The following is a 20,756-nucleotide window of genomic DNA, read 5'->3' as shown; positions in this document are numbered from 1 at the left end:
ATGTATATTCCTAGGATGCCTGGATCATTATGGTACATCAATTTATCACATATGTCATGCTGATCAGCTATGTTTGGTCTGCAGCTCTGTTGAAAACCTAATTACTAATAAACAAGTCTTCTGTTTGCCTAATTTGCTTGGCTCAGTGGTCAGTATTGTAAAGATCCAGAGAAAAGAGGGATATAATCAAAGGAAACCTACACAGGGGTTGATACTTTGAAGCATTTATTTAAAGCTAATACAAATTTGCTGGCAAAAAGAAAAGCTTTTGGCTCAGTGAGATGCTATCCCTGCTATGATCCGCAATCAAATCACTTTTATCACATACCAAACCCAAACATTAAGCAATAAGTCTGTGACGCTCTCCAACGACTCTCATCATGAGATTGTTGAAAGCAGTGGAAAATGTAAACAGCTGCAGGATACTGATATGCTCATATGTGCATTCCTTCATAAACTGTTTAGAAATATGTGATACAATGATAGTTTGCTTGGCCCAGGTTGCTTATGGAAAGGAATCAGTGTGCTTTATCGCCGTTTCTCTTTCTCTTTCTGTCTGTATTCTGATGTACACTCGATCAGTGAATGTCTCATTGTTCAAGAAGTGTTTGAGGTAGACTGAATAATGTTATATTAATTTATGATTTGTATATAATTTATATAAAGCTTTGTCTTACAAGAACATTATAGTTCGTAACTGTAGGATCCAGATAACAATCGATGGCTCCCTGCCCATAACCACCCATGACCTCCAATGAGCCTCCCACTAAAGTGTTGCAATTATCAGCTTTAATTCAGCTATCCTTCTGAGTTAAGCAATGGATGTGCTGATTGCGTCACGGGCTGTCTGCGTGATCTGCTTTTATGAAAAGAGCAGAAAATAGCCTTTCTGCTAGGTTGAGTTTTGAAGTAACAGACATCACCTTTACATAATATACTGTATATATTGGGGGGGGGGATGAGTTAGTGCCATCCCCTTATAGGCGTTGTGAGTGTGTGTCTCCGATTGCACCCTCTTTAGTGAGCCGGCAACGCCCCCTTTACTTGGCGCCCCTATGCATTGCATACATTGCATATATATGGTTTTTGAGCCTGTATATACTTTATATAATATATATTTATGTAGGGATGTCCCGATACCGATACTGGTATCGGGTCCAATACCGTGCTCATGTACTGGTACTCGTAATCATAAAAATGCTCCGATACCAAAAACCGATACCATCTGATGTACGAATGTCATTACGTAAACATTCAGCACACAAATTAACATCACGTTATGTCCAAGTGACATTATTTTACAGCAAAAGCTGTGATTCAATTATAGAAATGTATAGTTTGAATGAGCCGAACGCTGCAAATGTGAGCACTTTTGAATATGTGGAGACAGTGCTGTGCGACACCAGATGCACATAATTTTAATCCTCCTTGGCTCATACAGGAAACTCCATCATGAGCATCGAGCGCTATGTTTGAAGTAGATGACACTTTGTAGCGTGAGCAACAAACAGAGTGCATACTTTTTGCTGTTTAATAATCACTTTGACTCACGTAGCGACTGGCTTTTCCGGAGTGGGAAGCTCGTCATAACGTCAGAGCTACTTGGTCTTAACAACACAGAAACACTTTAAAATAAAAGCTCAGCCAAAATAAAAGCTCAATTTAAATTAAATTAGTAAGTCAGAAATGTTATATTCACTGTTATACTACTACTACTACAACAACTAATAATAATATTAATAATAATAAATCAATAGTAAATGTATTATATTTAAGCAATATCTTACATCTGTGATGCTCTGTAGTGCAGCACAATATAACGCCATTGTATTTTAGATTGTGTTGTGAGGTTCTGAATAAAAGCACGTCATTTTGAAGTCATAAATGACTTCATTTATAGTCAATGAACATCAGCACTGAGGGTAAGAGATGATGGACAGGGGCAGTTTTTACATCAATACACCTCATAAAATCAAATAGGTTTTTTTAATTGGTCTAGGATAACCACATTATAATGTTTGCCCTGAAGTTGGGCTTTACATGATTACTGTGCAGGCAACTTAACATTTGTGATTATATGAGGGAACGAAGTGAAGAAAGAAAGAAAGAAACAAACAAACAAACAAACAAAAAAGAAAGGTATCACTTTATGTTAATGTTCCCTTTGTTGTAAAATCACAAATGTAAATGTAAATTTAACAAAAATAAATTATTATTAGTGAAATTAAAAGGAGGGATAATGTAGTTTTGTCACATTAATGTCAAAACAACTGTGCTACTACGAGTGTTGGCCCAAATTACCTAGTCCTAGTTACCGAAAGTAAAGTCCTTATGGTCACAGCATATATCATAAAATAAAGGCAGATGACCTTTAAAAAATATGGAACTTTATGTATATAGGTTTTTAATGTTGGCAATTCCTTCTTTATATGTGTCCAATTTACATTAAGGTACATTTTCATAGGTTAAATAAGTGTTAGGCATATGGCAGGTATTTCATGAAACTCACCTTTATTATGCATGTTGGTAAAACTGCATATCAATGTCATTAATGAATACAATTGTAAACCCTTAACAAATGGAACATAAATGTAAAGTCTTAACAAAAGATTTTTCCTCCCTAATATGACAAAACTGAACATTGTGAAATCATTCTGGGAAACCTTCTTAACATCTTTAAACACATATTCCTGGCTTATCTTCTGTTGCTGTGTCATAAACATGGATATTTGGAAGCACCATAATGCTTGAGTCATAATGTTAATTTTCAAATCAGCTGCAAATCAGTTATGTGGTCAAGTGCTTTACTCACACAGAAAACAGCCAGAGCATGACAAACGGAAAGTGAGAGCTGGTCCAGGCTTCTAGTGACGACAGCCTTTTTATTCGTTTATAAGAGTGCCTGTCTGATCTGAACACTGTCCAGTTTGAGGAGATTCATGCAGAGAGCACGTCGGATGTGAACAAACTGAGACCGGATCGAAAATCTGAAGCTGTCTCTTTACCATGAAAGGTAGGTAAGAGTCTAATTGGTCGCTGACACTTTAACTATTGAAATTCTATTCAAATGTTATATACAGTTCAATCACAATTTAAATAACCGGAACAACCTTTTTGAGTGTTATGGATTAATTTTACCAACACATTTCATTTTATGATTTATTGATTGTGTGTGTGATTAAACATGAACCAGAACCTCATCTAGGCATAAATACCTTTACTTATGTTTAGCCTTTATCTTATACTTAACCATTTTTAACATCTACGTTAACATACTACACATGGAAAATACTTTCAAATACTTGGAATTTCCAAGTTTTGCTTGGACAGATGGATCAACTGACTCAACTACATTCTGAGTTGTGTTCAAATTCTGATTTGTTTTTAGTTATCAAACATAAAACAGATGTCATACTCCAGTGATTCAGGAATTAGCTGCAATATTCTTGATATACGCCTGAACATAAATTTTGGTTATGCACAAACCTGTGGAGTCCATGATGTTATTAAAGCACAAGCAGGACATACTTTTCACTCAAATGTTTATGCTTATTATATTATAATTATTAATATTATTATTTAATGTTTTTATAGTGCTCTGAGAATTTTGGATCCCAATGTATCACTAATTTAAAAAGAGAGACAAACATTTTAGCCCTAAAATGCATACATACCTTTAAAGTCATGTATGCATTTTGACTCAAGTATTATGGTGCTTCCAAGTACCATGTTCATGACACAGCAACAGAAGATAAGCCAGGAATATGTGTTTAAAGATGTTAAGAAGGTTTCCCAGAATGATTTCACAATGTTCAGTTTTGTCATATTAGGGAGGAAAAATATTTTGTTAAAACTTTACATTTATGTTCCATTTGTTAAGGGTTTATAAATGTATTCATTAATGACATTGATATGCAGTTTTACCAACATGCATAACAAAGATGAGTTTCATGAAATACCTGCCATATGCCTAACACTTATTTAACCTATGAAAATGTACCTTAATGTAAATTGGACACATATGAAGAAGGAATTACCAAAATTAAAAACCTATGTACATAAAGTTCCATATGGTTTAAAGGTCATCTGCATTTATATTATGATATATGCTGTGATCATAAGGACTTTACTTTCAGTAACTAGTACTAGGTAAGTTGGGCCAACACTCGTAGTAGCACAGTTGTTTTTACATCAACGTAAACATCAAAACTTCATTATCCCTCCTTTTAATTTCACTATAATAATTTATTTTTGTTTAATTTTACATTTACATTTGTGATATTACAACAAAGGGAACATTAACATAAAGTGATACCATTCTTTCTTTCTTTTTTCTTTCTTTCTTTCCTTCTTCAGTTCGTTCCCTCATATATTCACAAATGTTAAGTTGCCTGCACAGTAATCATGTAAAGCCCAACTTCAGGGCAAACATTATAATGTGGTCTATTTTGAGTGATAATGTGTGAAAATCCACAGAATTAAATAAAAAAACCTATTACATTTTTTAATTATTATAAAAATTATGATTGTAATTAATGTTCCTTGAAAAATTAAGCAATTTTAAAAGGAATAAAGTTTAAATTTTCACTGGGGTCATTTCTGACTTGCATTCTATGGGGTTAACCCCATAGAATGCAAATGTGGATCAGAAATGACCTCAGTGAACCCCAGTCCAAATGGAGCCGATATTAACTCAAAAGCATTCCTTAACGCGATGTGAACAGGATTAGATTTTCATCATGCACAAGTGTACACAAAACACAGTGAATAAAAGCACCACACATTGTCCCCCCTTAAAGAAAGCTGGGGCCTTTGAGGCGAACCTGCTTGCTCTCAATTCCCTCCATGTTCGCACATTCTTCCCCGTTCTATGCTAGGGAAGATGGTTTATCTGGCATTCTCTGCTATAAATACATTCAGAGTGACTACTTTTTATAATTGCCTGATCCGCATAGTTGGACTGCAAAACCATCGTGTGTAGAACCAACAGCTGACTGCAAAGAGCGACATCCATGGCGCCACTGGAAAATCGAGCAGAGATAGCAGTGCACGCCTCTTGTCTAGCAAGAACGCCTGTGTGTTCCACGAATGGGTGTAAGAAAAACAAGTTTAAATACCTCACATCTCCTGATAGAATCACAGACGAAGCACTCCACACGTTGGTTTGTCATCACTCTGTTGGGGAATATTCTCTTATTCCAGCCCCCTCGTTCTGTGACCAGGCTCACCGGTCCATGCATGATCCCTTCCGCCACGAGCAATTCGCTTCGAATGGGGAGGGGAGAGAGAGAAAGGCAGAGGCAGCTCTTCCATTGCCTTATTCATGTGCATTCTCCCAGAATGACATGGAAAAGACAATAGGGACAAAGGGGTCAATTTGTTCCCTTCTAACAATGAATTCTCTCATACAGCATTTTTTAATGGCACACTCAAGACACACATGGTATCTCTTTCATATGCTTTGTCTGTCAGAAAATGGCCACCGAGCTAGGCCTCAGAGCATGTCCAACAAGACTCGCGCTTTCGCTCAGGGGGAGGGCAACAAACTCGAGGAAGAATCCGATGTCTGTTCGCACTCCAATCCTCTCAGACACAAAGCCGAAATCCCAAACAGCTCCCGCTAACGGAGCTCCAAATCTGGATGCCGTGGAACTGGAACAAGTGGGGATAATGCCTCGTGGTGAGAAATTGCAAGCCTCGAAAAGCACCGCTGTCACCGTCAGAGCCTTGTAATGTTTGGAAAAACACAATTAAAATTGCTCTGAAATTTATGCTGTATAAATGACGTCCTTACATGTTCGCCACTCTAAAGGGAGAATTCATAATCCTCACTTCGACGTGAGTCACTAGAAACAAACACGGACTTGCACAAAATCGTGCATTGAAGAACAGATAATTGGTCTCAATGGCACGAAAGCAAGCGCCTTTATGGAACCTGTGACGTAGCTTCCTAGGGGCGTTGCTTAAGCAGCATCAGCCAATAATTTGCCGTGATTGTATAAGGGCTTCAGACCACAAGACACTCAGATGGTGTCCCATAGCAAATACGCAGCTCGAGTTCCTACGAAAGGGAACAACAGTTCATGTAGCCCCCTCGTGCCACAGGCATTCAAGCGAAAACTCATTTTGTTTATATAAAAACAGGTCTGCCACAGCGAAAGTGACAACAGAACACAACACAGCTGCACACAAAACAGAAAACAAAACTTACTAAACATGTCTGCAGAGTTTGTAGTCGAAGAATTTATGCATTCCTATGCTCAGTCTTATTTTTTTGAAACGGAGTATTTGGAAATCAAACAGAAACAGAGGAGGCTACAGGCAGCCGCAGCCACACTGTGTCCTAACCTGACGGCAAACGACACATGATAAAAGGTATCTTTTCTATGTTAATCAGAGTTTTTGTCCTAACCAGCCGTGATGAGCAACAGTACATTCTATTGATTGCTTGTTTTCTATTTTTGGCATCGCACGGGTAACTCCATCCACTGTGAACTGGGACCGGTCCAAAAACTTTCTCATAACAGTATATTAAAGCCAGCATCTCATGAGCTGGATAAAATAACTTGATTTGGGCTGAGAATGTTACAGCTACCGAATGATTTTGCAGAGGTCTCACTCCCCTCAGGTCTGACACAAATATTACTCACCAGTTCAGAATGGAGAAGAGGTGATGTCACCTTGACAGACATTCCTGCCTACTCCATCTCTCTCTTTGACTGAGGACTCTGGTTAAAAAAATAAGGCTGGGCATAGAAATGCGTCTTTTCTTTGACTATAAACTCTTCAGAAATGTTTAGTAAGTTCTGTTCTCTGTATTTTTTTTTTTTTTTTTTTGTGAAGCTGTGTTGTGTTCTGTTGTCACTGTTGATGTTGTGGACATGTATTTAGATGAACAAAACAAGTTTTCGCTTGTTATTTTGTATTTTTGGTGTATTACGTCATGGGGGCTGCGTGGACTGTTGCTCTCATGCCATATCATGAATGCGCACAGGAGAACAACAGTCAGACAACAGTTTCACTAAATAATACATTAGATTTCGTTTTATTTTTCACCAAATCTTATCGTACGCTTTCATAAAATTCATGAGTCTCATGGAATAATTTATTAGACATCTGAATTATACTTTTGCATCACTGAGCACAACATTTTTTTCTCATTTTCTCATCTGTGTTAAGAAAAATAAAGAAAGTCATATAGGGTTATAACAACACAGGGGTGAGTAAACAATGACTGAATTTTAATTTTTGGGTGAACTAATCCTTTAAGAGCACTAGCACTAAGCACAGCACTTATAAGACAGTAAATGTCAATGGGCATTGCCACAAAGGTTTTGTTTTTTTTGTTTTGTTTTTCTTTGCAAGCATGCTTTAAGTCTAGGTGCAAATGGATCTGGTGAAATTGCATGTGCAAAGTGCTAATGGGCTGGGCCAAGTGCAATTTAATTCTGAGTTGTGCATTTTAATTACTACAGAAGCACACCAAATCTTAACTATTACAAAACGCAGAATGAGACTTGTTTGATTGAAAGCACTTTTCATGGTGAGTTCAAAGCGCCGCTGCCGGTGTTCTTAAGATGTGTTACGTATGAGCAGACAGAAGTTTGGAGCAGCAGAAAAAGAAATAAACCATAAATTTTATGCTAAGCTAAAAATGCTGTTTCTTGCCATTTTACATGCACCTGTTACCAGGCATTATCATATTTTATCAAGAAAATCCACGTTGGATCTTTTTTTCTCTCTCTCTAGTAGACTTTTGATAATAGGGCAAAACAATTTTTTTTATTGTTTTTCTCTAAAACTGTCTAAAAATCATTGAAACAAGATACATTTGCTTTATCTTATTTTAGAAGCAACACTGCATAAGATATTTAGTTTTTTCAGATAATGTATTTTTAATATGTGTATTTTGTCTTAGTGTACTGGCAGATTTTTTATAGGCAAAACAAGTGAAAAATGTTAACAGTGCTGAAGAAGTAATGCAAAGTATTTAGATTACGTTACTGACTTTGAGTAATCTAACGAAATACGTTACAAATCATGTATTCTCTAATCTGTCGTGGAATACATTTTAAAAGTAACCCTCCCAACCCTGCATATTGTTTTGTTTTCTTTCCTAAGATGGAAATAAATGCATTTTGACAAGAAAAGAAGTATATATAGTGTCAAATCTCAGCACTTTTAAAATCTGAGATTAATCGTGATTACCTACAAAAAATTATGCGATTAATCACATAAAAAAATGTAATCGATTGACAGCACTAATTATTAAACATTTTCATCTACTGACACAAAAATCTTGGCTAGTATTAATAGTGATTGTATTGGCCTTCCAGGTTAGGCTGTGGATTGAGGGATTTTTGCATGCACTTCTCTTCTACAGGTCAATTTTGAAAAATTTAAATCAATTATCGAAACACAAAAAAATTAAACCAAAAATATTTCTAAATTCATATGACATTTTAAACAAAATGAAAATATAATCCAAATATCAAAGTGGTCAAAGAAATATAACACAGAACTGATTTTAGACTTTGTGCCGAGATAAGACGTGCTTCTCAAACGTCTTAGCAAATGACCTATTTCTGAATGAAAACAATCAATGCATAACCAGTGTAATACCAATTTAATTGTATTGAATACTACAGTAAACACATATGGGTTATAAAGGACCCATATATGGAGAATAGTGGTAGTGATGCAAGCTCCCTTATAATTAAAAATGTATATACAGTATATATATATATATATATATATATATATATATATATATTAAACTAAATGTTAAATTAGTCAGTTCACATGTTCAAAGACACCTTATTTGATGCATTTCTAGAGTGTCAAATGAAAAGACCACTTATTATGAACATTATATTTAAAAAGTAGACGGCTGCATCATTTTTGACACAAGTATGCATTTTAGAGTTTAAATATGTCTCAAATCTTGTATTTCATGCTAATGTTGATTTAACACAAAAATATATTTTAACATTTGACAGTGTCCCAATGGAACTAAATTCATCAGACTCCCTCTGCAACGAAACAATTGCCTGGATATGGCTATCTTCTCTACATCCACCGTTTCTAGCTCTTGTCAGCATCCTGGGAGTGGTGGGCAACATTCTGGTCCTCTGTGTGTTCTGCCTCCAGCAGAAGCCTTGCAGTGTAGCTGATGTGTATTTGGGTAACCTGGCAGCTGCAGACCTAATCATGGTACTTTGTTTGCCCTTCTGGACGGTCACTATCGCCCAAGGCTATCAATGGAACTTCGGTCAACTCCTCTGCAAGCTGGTGAACACAGCCATTTCTATGAACTACTACTGCAGTATGCTCTTCCTGGTGTTGGTCAGCGTGGACCGCTACCTTGCCCTGGCCAAACCCATGAAGCCCAGCAAACTGAGACGTCCTGACTGGGCGAAGCGTGTCTGCTTGGTGATTTGGGCAGTGGGCTTTCTGCTTAGTCTCCCAACCCTGCTGTTCCGAAAAGTCCATTTTTTTTCATACTTCGAGGTGGAAGCCTGCTACCTAGATTACCCTCATCCAGCCTGGGAGCTCCAATGGAATATTACAACAAACGTGATTGGCCTCCTTGTTCCTCTGCCCATCATTTCATTTTGCACCTATCACATGGTCAGGGCACTTAAAAATAGTGGCGTGGTGATCCAACCAAGAGTGCAAACAGAGAGGAAAGCCACCCAGCTGGTTCTGACAGTTCTTGCTGTGTTTCTCTTCTGTTGGATGCCCTTTCAGCTGGTGCGTTTCCTAGGCTCTCTAGGCTACTTTCAGCTCTTACCTGGGTGCCTGTGGGAACACATCTTGGACATCAGTGTCCAGCTGGCTTCTTACTTGGGGTACAGCAATAGCTCAATAAACCCTTTCTTGTACGTTATAGTAGGGAGTCACTTCAGGAAGAGAGCTAGAGGGGTTTGTAGGAGTCTTCTGTGTCCTAGATTGAAGGACAAGACATTTGCACTCACAAATGTTACTGTTATTAGCAAGTGCAGTGACAGTCGCAAAGGATCACAAGACAGAATAACAGCACTGGACCTGAGATCTGTATGTGTGAACATCCCACACGTTTCTTCTGGGGTGTCACTATGCAACAATGAAAATACAAATTTTTAGCTCCACTGGTAAAGTCTTGCACAAACAGCACAAAAGTCATGAGTTCAATTCCCAGCCAACGGACATACTGAAAATAAATATATATATCATGAATGCACTGTAAGTCACTTTGGATAAATGCATCTGCCAAATGTTTAAGTTTGAAAGGTTTCATATAGCACCCTCTGCAGATATTTCTCTAAGCTGTCACTGATTACTTCTTCTGAACTCTGTGTTTTGTATGGCTGTGGTTATCTATAAATTCACAGTTTACTTGTGTATATATTTTTAATACAAAATACTGTAAATTTGAGGAAAAAATATGTTCATAGGTATGATTTAAATTCTATAGTGTGTTTAGTATGAAGTATTTTAAATGTGCCTTTGTGGTTTGGCTGTTGTTGGCTAATATGTCTTAAGCAAACTGAAATGTATCCAGTAAAGATTACAAATTATTCTAATAAAATTGTAATCAGTAATGTAATTTTATAGATTACACTTTGAGGTAATCTAATCTGATTACTTTCAGATTAAATAGGGATTAAAGCTGAAGTGAGAATTTTATCCGGCACTAGCGTCCCCAAACGGAATTGCAAAAATTAACATTGTTTTCAAACAACTTTATCAAACACTCCCCCCATGTGCCAATGATCAAACAAACAGATAATCCCGCCCCCAACTCATGCCATTGATCGAGCCGATGCTGTGTCAGGCAGGAGAGGCCGCTCAAAACAAACAGATACATTTTTATAACACCACAGAGAGACAGGGGAGAATACACCAAAAATTAATTGCACCCGGTAAAAGCACAAGCTATTTGCATGCGTGGTCAGCGCTGACTTAGTGGCCAATTCACTAAAGGAATTAAGCAGATCAGGCAACGCCGCAAATATGGCCACATAATCTATTCTGAACAAAATTTGCATGCATAATTCTGATCTTGCAGCCCGATTCTGAGTGCTATATAGCGGAGGATACAGCAGACCACCATTATCTGACACACTTTGTCAGGACTGAACAGCATCACTGACTACTATGATCCAGACACCTGAATCATCTCTTTAACATGCTGAAAGTATGCCGAAAGTGGGTATATGCCAGGCTATAATGCTCTTCTTCAGTGTTTGATCATTATTTAAAGAATTACTGCTGAGATGATCGACTGAAAATGTACACAGTCATCTATTTTAAATAAAATGCATTTAACCTCCTGCTTTCATTAGGAACTCGCACTCACTAAACAGGAACTCAAATATGGCCATCATATGCAACTAGCTAATGGCTTAAGCAACCACGTCATTTTGTGGCGCTTCTACGACACTTTCGGCTCACTTGTCATGCTTTGCTAGACTCGTACTCCGGTCTTCCGCATTCAAAGTCCATCGTTTTAGCTGCCACGTGACTTAGTCATGTTGGAATAAGCTTGTAAATGTAGTGAAGTGTAAAATGTATTGTCGTTTAAATTATGCATTATAGTAAAAGTGTTTAGATGTCATAAGATAGTATTGTGTGAGGTGTAGAGTGAAAACAAAGTGTTTTACTCCTGATTTGTGTGAAAGTAAATGAAAATCATTGTTGTAGCGCCTCTAGTGTTTATTTGATCAGAAAACTGTTGTGATATGTAGAGCGAGGCACATACAATTATTTTTGTAAAAATGTTTTAGTGATGTGAATCTATGAGACCAGGTTGGTATTTGTGGGTTGTATTGCAAGCTTTCATTAGAGTGTATAGTTTCTGGTACATTCACACAAGGCTAGTTCATACATAAAATAATTCTTAAAATATTTTAGATATTTTTTTTAATGATATATTGATTTCATACAAATATAGAGAACATAAATAGAGAACCTCCAAGTGCTTCTTAAAATTGAATGTGGAGTGTTCTCTTGTATGCAGTGCTTTCTGGTTAGGCCTATTGCACATAATTTAGGCTGTGGCTCAGACCACTCTTTGAAACTTTAGGAGCATAATCAGTAAATTACACACAAGTTATTACCCCTGGATGATTTCTAATGTAATTTAAAAAATGTAATCATGTAATACATAAAGTGTGTAATCTGATTTAAAAATGTTATCTAATCTAATTACAAGTACATAATTTTTGAATTTTGATTATGATATGCAGATTACTTGTAATCTGTAACCACCCTGGCCAGCACTATAAGCAAACAGTCACATTAAAAAAATAAATCAACCCACTAAAATAAAAACGTATGTTTAAAATCTTAAAGGGATAGTTCACCCAAAAATTAAATTTATCTCATCATTTACTCACCTTCATGCCATCCCAGATGTGTATGACTTTCTTTCTTTCTTCTGCAGAACAGAAATGAAGATTTTTAGAAGGATATCTCAGCTCTGTAGCCCAAAACAACTGAATGGTGTCCAAAACTTTGAAGCTCCAAAAAATACATAAAGGCAGCATAAAAGTAATCCATAAGATTCCAGCGGTTTATTCCATGTCTTCTGAGGTGAACTAATCAATTTTTGGTGAGAAAAGACCAAAATATAACACTTATATACATCTTGCCATTGCAGTCTCTAGTCAAATCAAATCAAATCAAATCACTTTTATTGTCACAAAACCATATACACAAGTGCAGTAGTGTGTGAAATTCTTGGGTGCAGTTCCGAGCAACATAGTTGTTATGACAGTGATGAGACCTATACGAATTTACAATAAACTTCAGATTTACACAACACAATTTAAAATCGAATATACACATAATTACACATAACACAATATACAAATAATAACATACAATGTACAGTATACAATACACACAATACAGAATACACATTATACAATAAAAAATAGTATATATAGTATATATAAAATGTACAGTAGGTTGTATTGTACTGTATTGACATTCAGGCTGTCGGTTGATAGTCAGTTGCCAGTGTGTAGTTAAGAGAGAATATAATTATGACAGTCCAGTGTGAGATAATATGATTAATAAAGTGCAGTGCTGATGTATATTGATCGTGAGAGATCAAGAGTTCAAAAGTCTGATTGCTTGGGGGAAGAAGCTGTCATGAAGTTGGCTGGTGCGGGTCTTGATGCTGCGATACCGCCTGCCTGATGGTAGCAGTGAGAATAGCACATGGCTCGGGTGGCTTGAGTCTCTGATGATCCTCCGAGCTTTTTTCACACACCGTCTGGTATAGATGTCCTGGAGGGAGGGAAGCTCACCTCTGATGATGTGTCTGGCAGTTCGCACCACACTTTGCAGGGCTTTGCGGTTGTGGGCAGTGCTATTGCCGTACCAGGCGTAGATGCAGCCAGTCAGGAAGCTCTCTAAAGTGCTGGTGTAGAACTGTGTGAGGATGTGGCGGTTCATTGCAAACTCCCTCAGCCGTCTCTGGAAGAAGAGGCACTGATGAGCCTTCTTCACAACAGCCTCAGTGTGGACAGACCATGTGAGTTCCTCAGTGATTTGGACACTGAGGAACTTGAAGCTGCTGACTCTCTCCACTGGTGCTCCATTGATGGTAATGGGCTGTGTTCAGTTTCTCTTCTCCTGAAGTCCACCACAAGCTCCTTTATCTTGCTGACGTTGAGGGAGATGTTGTGCTCCTGACACCAGTGTGTCAGAGTGTGCACCTCCTCTCTGTAGGCTGTTTCATCATTGTCAGTGATCAGAGCTACCACCATCGTATCATCAGCAAACTTAATGATGGCATTGGAGCTGTGTGTTGCCACACAGTCATGTGTGTACAGGGAATACAGGAGTGGGCTGAGAACACAGCCCTGTGGGGCTCCAGTGTTGAGGGTCAGTGATGAGGAGATGTTACTGCCCATTCTAACCACCTGGCATCTGCTTGACAGGAAGTCCAGGATCCAACTGCACAGCAAGCTGTTTAAGCCCAGAGCCCGGAGTTTCTCATCAAGCTTGGAGGGCACTATGGTGTTGAATGCTGAGCTGTAGTCTACAAACAGCATTCTCACATAAGTGTTGCTTTTTTCCAGGTGGGAGAGAGCAGTGTGTGGTGTATATGCAATGGCATCATCAGTGGAGCGGTTGTTGTGGTAAGCAAACTGCAATGGTCCAGTGACGGAGACAGCACAGAGCAGATGTAATCTCTGATTAGTCTCTCAAAGCATTTGCTGATGATGAGGGTCAGAGCAACAGGACGCCAGTCATTTAAGCAATTGATTTTGGATTGCTTTGGTACAGGCACAATGGTGGATGTTTTAAAGCATGTGGGGACTACAGACAAAGAGAGGGAAAGGTTGAAAATGTCCGTAAAAACACCAGCTAATTGGTTTGCGCACGCTCTGATGATGCGGCCCAGAATGCCGTATGGACCTGCGGCTTTGTTCACCCGTCGGAAGGATTGTGTTACATGCGCTACAGAGACGGAGAGCTCTCTCCGCGAGGATGGTGTTATTTCCCTCAAAACGAGCATAAAAAGTATTAAGCTCATCCGGGAGAGAGGCAGCAGTGTTCAAGGCGGAGTTTTTATTCCCTTTAAAGTCCGTGATGATGTTAATTCCCTGCCACATGCTTCTAGAATTGATGGTGTAAAACTGTCCTTCAATCTTGTTCCTGTACTGGCGTTTTGCTTCTCTGATAGTTTTTCAGAGGGCATAACTGGCTTGTTTATGCTCCTCCGCATTCCCGGAATTAAAAGCTGAGGTCCGCGCATTAAGTACCGTGCGAACATCACTATTAATCCAAGGTTTCTGGTTCGGGTAGATCCATATTGTTTTGGTCGGAACAACATCCTCTATGCACTTTCTGATGAAACACGTGACGCTATCAGTGTAAAGCTTGATTTTGTCATCAGAGGCGGACCAGTCCGCATGATCAAAACAGTCTTGTAGAGTAGAGTCTGATTGGTCCGACCAGCACTGGATCGTTCTGAGGGTGGGTGCTTCCTGTTTCAGTGTCTGCCTGTAAGCGGGCAGAAGCAGAACGGAAGAGTGGTCCGATTTTCCAAATGGTGGGTGGGGGAGGGATTTGTAGCCATCCCGGAAGGGAGAGTAGCAATGGTCCAAAACCGGTCCCCTCATGTGTAAAAACTGATGTGTTGGTGGTATTTTGGTGCGATTGATTTGTGACTGGCTTTGTTAAAGTCCCCGGTCACAACAAACGTGGCCTCAGGGTGCGCGGTTTCCTGCTTGCTTATAATCCCATACAGTTCCTTGAGCACCTGGTCTGTGTCTGCTTGTGGCAGGATGTACACAGCTGTGATAATGACCGCTGTAAATTCTCTCGGTTGCCAGAATGGTCGACACAGAAGCATGAGAAATTCCAGATCAGGAGAACAGAAAGACTTGATAGAATGTATGTTCCTCTGATCACACTAGGATTTGTTGATCATAAAACATACACCACCACCTCTGCTTTTACCTGAGAGGTCTTTCGCTCTGTCCGCTCGGTGCACGGAGAACCCCGTGGGTTCGATGGCTGAGTCTGGAATGTCCACAGTAGTCCCTCGTCTCTCGTTGGAAAGAGATCTGTGCTCTCAGCTCACAGAGCTTGTTGTCCAGAGACTGAACATTTGCCAGTAGAATACTGGGTAGCGGGGGTCGATTTGCGCGACGTCTTACTCTGATGAGAACGCCGGTTCTATTTCCCCTTTTCCTTCTGCGTTTCTGCAGCCGGGCTGACCAGACAAAGGGCTCCGCTGGCGTGATTGTAAACAGCGGGTCGGCATTGAGGAATTTGAAGTCCGGTTTGTGGTGTGTAATTTCAGAACCAATGTCCAAGTGTTTGTCTGTCGTAGACAATAAGGCAGACAACATCAAGATAAAAAACATAAGAACTGTAAACAAAACAAACAAAAAACTACAATGTTGTGTCGGAGCTCGCAACGCAGCAACCATACTCGGAGCCATCTTGATAGTCACGATCATGATCAAGCTCGATTACACTTCCTGGTGCTTGACACATGCACAAAACGCTAGATGATGCTAGGAAGTGTAATCAAGCTTGAAATTATGTTTGCCAAGGAGACTGCTGATGTCAAGATTTATTGTGAAAAAGAAGTTATATTGTTGTCTGTTCCCATACAAAACAAAACGCTTCAGAAGAATGTCCAAAGTCACTGGAGTCTTATGGATTACTCTTATGCTGCCGTTATGTGTTTTTTTGGAGCTTCAAAGTTTTGGTCACCGTTCTCTTGCATTGTGTGGATCTACAGAGTTGAGATATTGTTTAAAAAATCTTTGTTTGTGTTCTGCAGAAAAAAATAAAATCATAAACATCTGGGATGGCATGAGGGTGAGTAAATGATGAGAGAATTTACATTTTTGGCTAAATTATTCCTGAAAATTTTTAAGTAAAATCCAAATGGTGCCAAAGTGACAACATGGAGTGATAAGTTTATTGCACTTTGATTACTGATGAAAAAAAATCTAGTTGAAAACTAGAAATCTCTGAAAACTGAAAATAATGGCAGACATTATTGTGATAAATTATATAGATGGAAACAAAGATGTTGTTAATATAACATAATGATGAAAATATATTTTACAAGGTACCACATTATATATTTATGAGCATACAAATGACCAGAAAATACTGTTTTGTAAAACTAAAATCCCAAATTCTAAGTATGATTTAAACAGCAGGGAAAAGAATACTGTAAGATTTCTCCCCTTTCTCTCTGTAAGACATTTTGAGTTCTGCAAAGCTGAGTGTGATCCTGATTATGTTGTACAGAGAGTATGATCTTGTGCCATTGTGAAGAAGGTATAAGCTATAGCATAGTTTCTTATCAGGTTAATGAACAAACTAGGCCAAGGCCATGTAGTCTGGTTAAAGCATTAACTTAAATGGTCTTTTAAATTATAGGTAATTTAAATGACCTCATTGTTTAACCTTCATTGACAAAAACAAACTTCACTGTGGAGACCAATAAAGTTTTACACCTTTAAACCAGTAGGCTGCATGACATGTCCTCATCCTTGAAAAGCATAAACAAAACGTTGCAAGGTAAATACAGCTACACTGTATAAATACAGACTAAATCAAAGCTACACTATGTAACTTTTGGTCCAAGTTACTTGCGGATGAACATTGTTTTGGTAATTACGTGAGTTTGGCTTCGGCTCTGCTCTTTTGCACGGATATATCTGATGGTTTGAGGCGTACCGGTGTACCCTTTCTGATAACTACAAAAAACATAAATGAAACATTCGCGACAAAGTGAAACTAAATACCTAGCTTGAGAGATAACCTGTTTAGCTGGAAATGGTCGCTAGATGGCTAATTAGATAGATGAAGTAGCTAGTTTGCTGACCCATAAAGTCTACATTTTCCACTGTTCTTCCTTGAAAATTAAATCAAGCACTGCAGTACCACAACCCATAATAAAATGCCCCATTAGAGTGGCTAATGCTATCAAGCAAACTACTGCACTTATGTTAGAGAGCTACCTGGCTAACTATTGGTCCAATAAAATGTCTTACCTGTCGAGGAAGAAAATAGCCATCTCTGGGTGAAACACTTTCAGATTTTGAAGTTGTCACCACCTCTAAAAAGCCAAGCCGATGTAGATTTGTGTTCTATTATGGGCTCTGTCGCTTTTCCTATTTGCTTGCAGACTCTTTTTGGATCGAGGATTCTTTATTTTTACAATGGGTGATTCCCCAGATGGCTGCCTTTTTGAACGATTCATGGTCAGTGTTGCTCATTTGTTGTGGCTACAAGCTTTCAGCTTCAAGCTACTACTGCACGTTCCACTGCACCATACATGTGCTATGTAGCCAAACTTTTTGTTCTTTATTTACAGACAAGATCTTACATAGTGTAGCTTTATATACTAAATTACATTTACAATCTTATGCAGCCAAACAGAGAGGTGAGCCTATTTTATGGAAGTGTGTCAAGTATTTTAAGTGACTTACATAAATGGAGGCATAATGTGTCCTTTGAACTGTATTTATCTGACTCAGCCAACATCCCCCATACATGTAAATCTCTCATCCAAAAATGAGCCAAGGCTTAACCATATTAGGCAGTTATCATGAAAGTTACAGTTTCCAACCTGAGTCCTAGCCACTGGGGAGTCTGGAGCATTGTCAAGTTGTGTTTGTATTGTGAGAGTTGTTCATTGATTACAGCAGTCAATGTGATGAAAGCTTTATAGCCCCCAGTATGAAAAAGGTCACCAAGCAATTATAGAGGTCCTTTTTCCTCTGGTTTTTAAACTGAAAGGGCATCATGGTGTCCCTGCTCTACCCACCTCAGACTGAGTCACATCATTATTCCTGAGCATAAAGCCACCGAGCCTATTACTGTACATCACTTATTGACTTTGTCTGGAAAGTTGCAAATAATCACTTTTAAAGTACTTTCAACAGGTGGTGAATTACTCTGTTGTATTAATCATGGTTTAAAGACACATACACACACAAGGAACATTTTTTAAGAATCCTTAAAATTTATAGATATTACAGTTTCATTTTCTGTTAATGCATGATTTTCTGTAAAGTTGCTTTGAAACGATGTGCTCTGTGAAAAGCGCTATACAAATAAAAATGACTTGACTTATGCAGCTTTTCTCAAAAACATGGATAGTTTAAATATTCATTTTTAGATGATTGTGAATATAGCACAAGGCTATATTGTACTGCAACCAGTGGCCTAGATTTGGTATGAACACTGGGGGGGTGGTGGTGGGGGGGGGGGGGGTGGTTTTGTAGCAGGGGTGTTCAGAGGGGGGGGGTGGATGAAACATCGAATGTTTTTTTTTTTTTAATTCATATGAAAGTTTTGTGTGGGTAACAGACCTACAGACCGAAATTGCACATGTTGTCAGCCACTGACTGTGTCAGGGCTTGAGACTCTTAAAACCGAAAAATCCATGCATCCACATTTAAATCTCAGAATGTTTTATATCCATTGCATTAAAAAGTGCATGCTGCTTTTGTGTCTTCAGCAGCTTTCGCGCATTAAACAGCTTTCTGGTGTATGTGTAAATAAGATATTATAATTTGATATCCGCAGAAGTTATTACTCAACCCCTTGGGTAACCTCATTAATGACAGCTCAACCAACATGGTTCGAATGATGGATGTGCGATATAGTTACTATGGTTTCGGAAACAGTCGTGACTAGCTAGTTAATTTCTACTACTATGCATCTTACTACGGTGGTTAAGCAGTGAGTTACGTCATTGTACAGGAAACGCACCCTTGGCCAGTGCTGAGAAAATTAACAGGTACCATGTGACACTGCCGTCTACGCTAGAGGGGGACTGCGTGACACTAGTTGGGCGATAACATCTCGTACAATGGAGGGGTGACGTTTTGTCTGATTATGATAGATTTACAGTCACGCAATTGCAAAGTATCTCATACTAAATTATTTTCAGCATTGCTAAAAAATATATAAACAAGGACAGATGCATGATTGTGGGGGACATATCAACCCCTTCACAGCATTGGAGGGACATGGGAAATTATCTCTAACAGCTGTTTTGTGTTGCAGTGAGAGCTGGAGAGGAATATAAGGGCAGTCCAGACTACCGAAAGGGAGAGAGAGATGCACGCAGCCGTGTTCGTGTGTGTGCATTTTTGTTATACTGAAAAGCAAACCTTTTTTTATGTCACTGAAAAGAGTTGTAAATAAAAGTCTCACATCAACTGTTTACCTGGCTTCCTCCTTCACAACCAAGTAAGACATTTATCAAAAACACATTCAGCATTTTACTCTCTGAAATCCCTTAAGGGAAGCAGTTACCTGGTCAGTTGTCTAGATAATGTATTTTCAACTATGTTACACCCTGTTTGAAGGAGTAAATGGCATCTGCAAGTTTCAGTAATCAGATTTAGCCCCTGCTGTAATGTTTTTATTATTGTTATTATTATTATTATTATGCTAATTGCATTTAAAGATTATCTTAAAAAGTCCAGTTCTCCCCAGCAGCATAATTTAGAACACTGATACCAGTGCGAAATCAAATAACTCACCATGTCTTTTGATTTAAATGGATGAAAACAAGAAAGAGAGATGTATGCATATAACCACCAGAGGTCAGTGCATAACAGCACATACTGTGTGACTTTCTCTACACCTGCAATATAGGATGTAAAACGTGATCTTTTGATATTTATAAATTTACAGTATATTTGTATGTCATCATGCATGTCTCTACTGACAATTTCAGTTGTCCCAATGTTTATAATTCAAAATTAAATATGTACATGGTCATACGGTGATCACAGAGTTGTATTTACATCCAGAAACTGTTTGTTATGATGACAGTTAGGAAACCACAAGAGTATTTAAATCTTCATTTGGTATTTTCTGGTATTATACTTTTTGAAAAGGCAAAAAAAAAACAACAACAAAAAAACATCCATTCTTATTGGAGAGAGGTTGCTATTCTTGTCATAACATATAGACCAGGATCTTGTAGTCAAAAGTCTTGATTCAAATCCAGACCATATACAAGAGGCTAGACCGAGGCTAGCTGTCACATGAGAAAGTTGTCACAAGGGCTTTATCTTAGTAACTATAAGGTTTTGAGTTAAAAATCCAATTACTTATTTTCTCTAGCAATAGTTTTGTATGTAAATTTAAATTAGACAATCAAAACCCTCTTAAATTAGAGTATTTTTGGTAATTCTACCCTCCAAATTCAACCTTCCAATTACAATGTCATCATATTTTTGTAATAGCTCTTGGGTAAACAA

At 38.2% G+C, this 20,756-nt stretch overlaps 1 protein-coding gene across 1 annotated transcript; it reads left to right on the top strand.

The window, feature by feature from the left end:
* Positions 1 to 2,930: 2,930 nt before the first annotated feature.
* Positions 2,931 to 11,604, top strand: LOC127410120 (B2 bradykinin receptor-like). The gene is made up of 2 exons (XM_051645182.1): positions 2,931 to 3,013; positions 9,000 to 11,604. The coding sequence occupies exon 2, from the start codon at positions 9,007 to 9,009 to the stop codon at positions 10,123 to 10,125; it is 1,119 nt and encodes a 372-aa protein (XP_051501142.1). The 5' UTR covers positions 2,931 to 3,013; positions 9,000 to 9,006; the 3' UTR covers positions 10,126 to 11,604.
* Positions 11,605 to 20,756: the final 9,152 nt, after the last annotated feature.

This window comes from Myxocyprinus asiaticus, chromosome 19 (assembly GCF_019703515.2).
Source record: "Myxocyprinus asiaticus isolate MX2 ecotype Aquarium Trade chromosome 19, UBuf_Myxa_2, whole genome shotgun sequence".
NCBI classification, from domain to species: domain Eukaryota; kingdom Metazoa; phylum Chordata; class Actinopteri; order Cypriniformes; family Catostomidae; genus Myxocyprinus; species Myxocyprinus asiaticus.
Note: the sequence above shows the minus strand (reverse complement) of the source record. Positions and strands in the feature narration are given on the sequence as shown.

What these genes read in the sequence shown, in the direction of transcription:
- LOC127410120 (XM_051645182.1), top strand. Translation starts at nt 9,007, where the DNA reads ATGGAACTAAATTCATCAGACTCCCTCTGCAACGAAACAATTGCCTGG.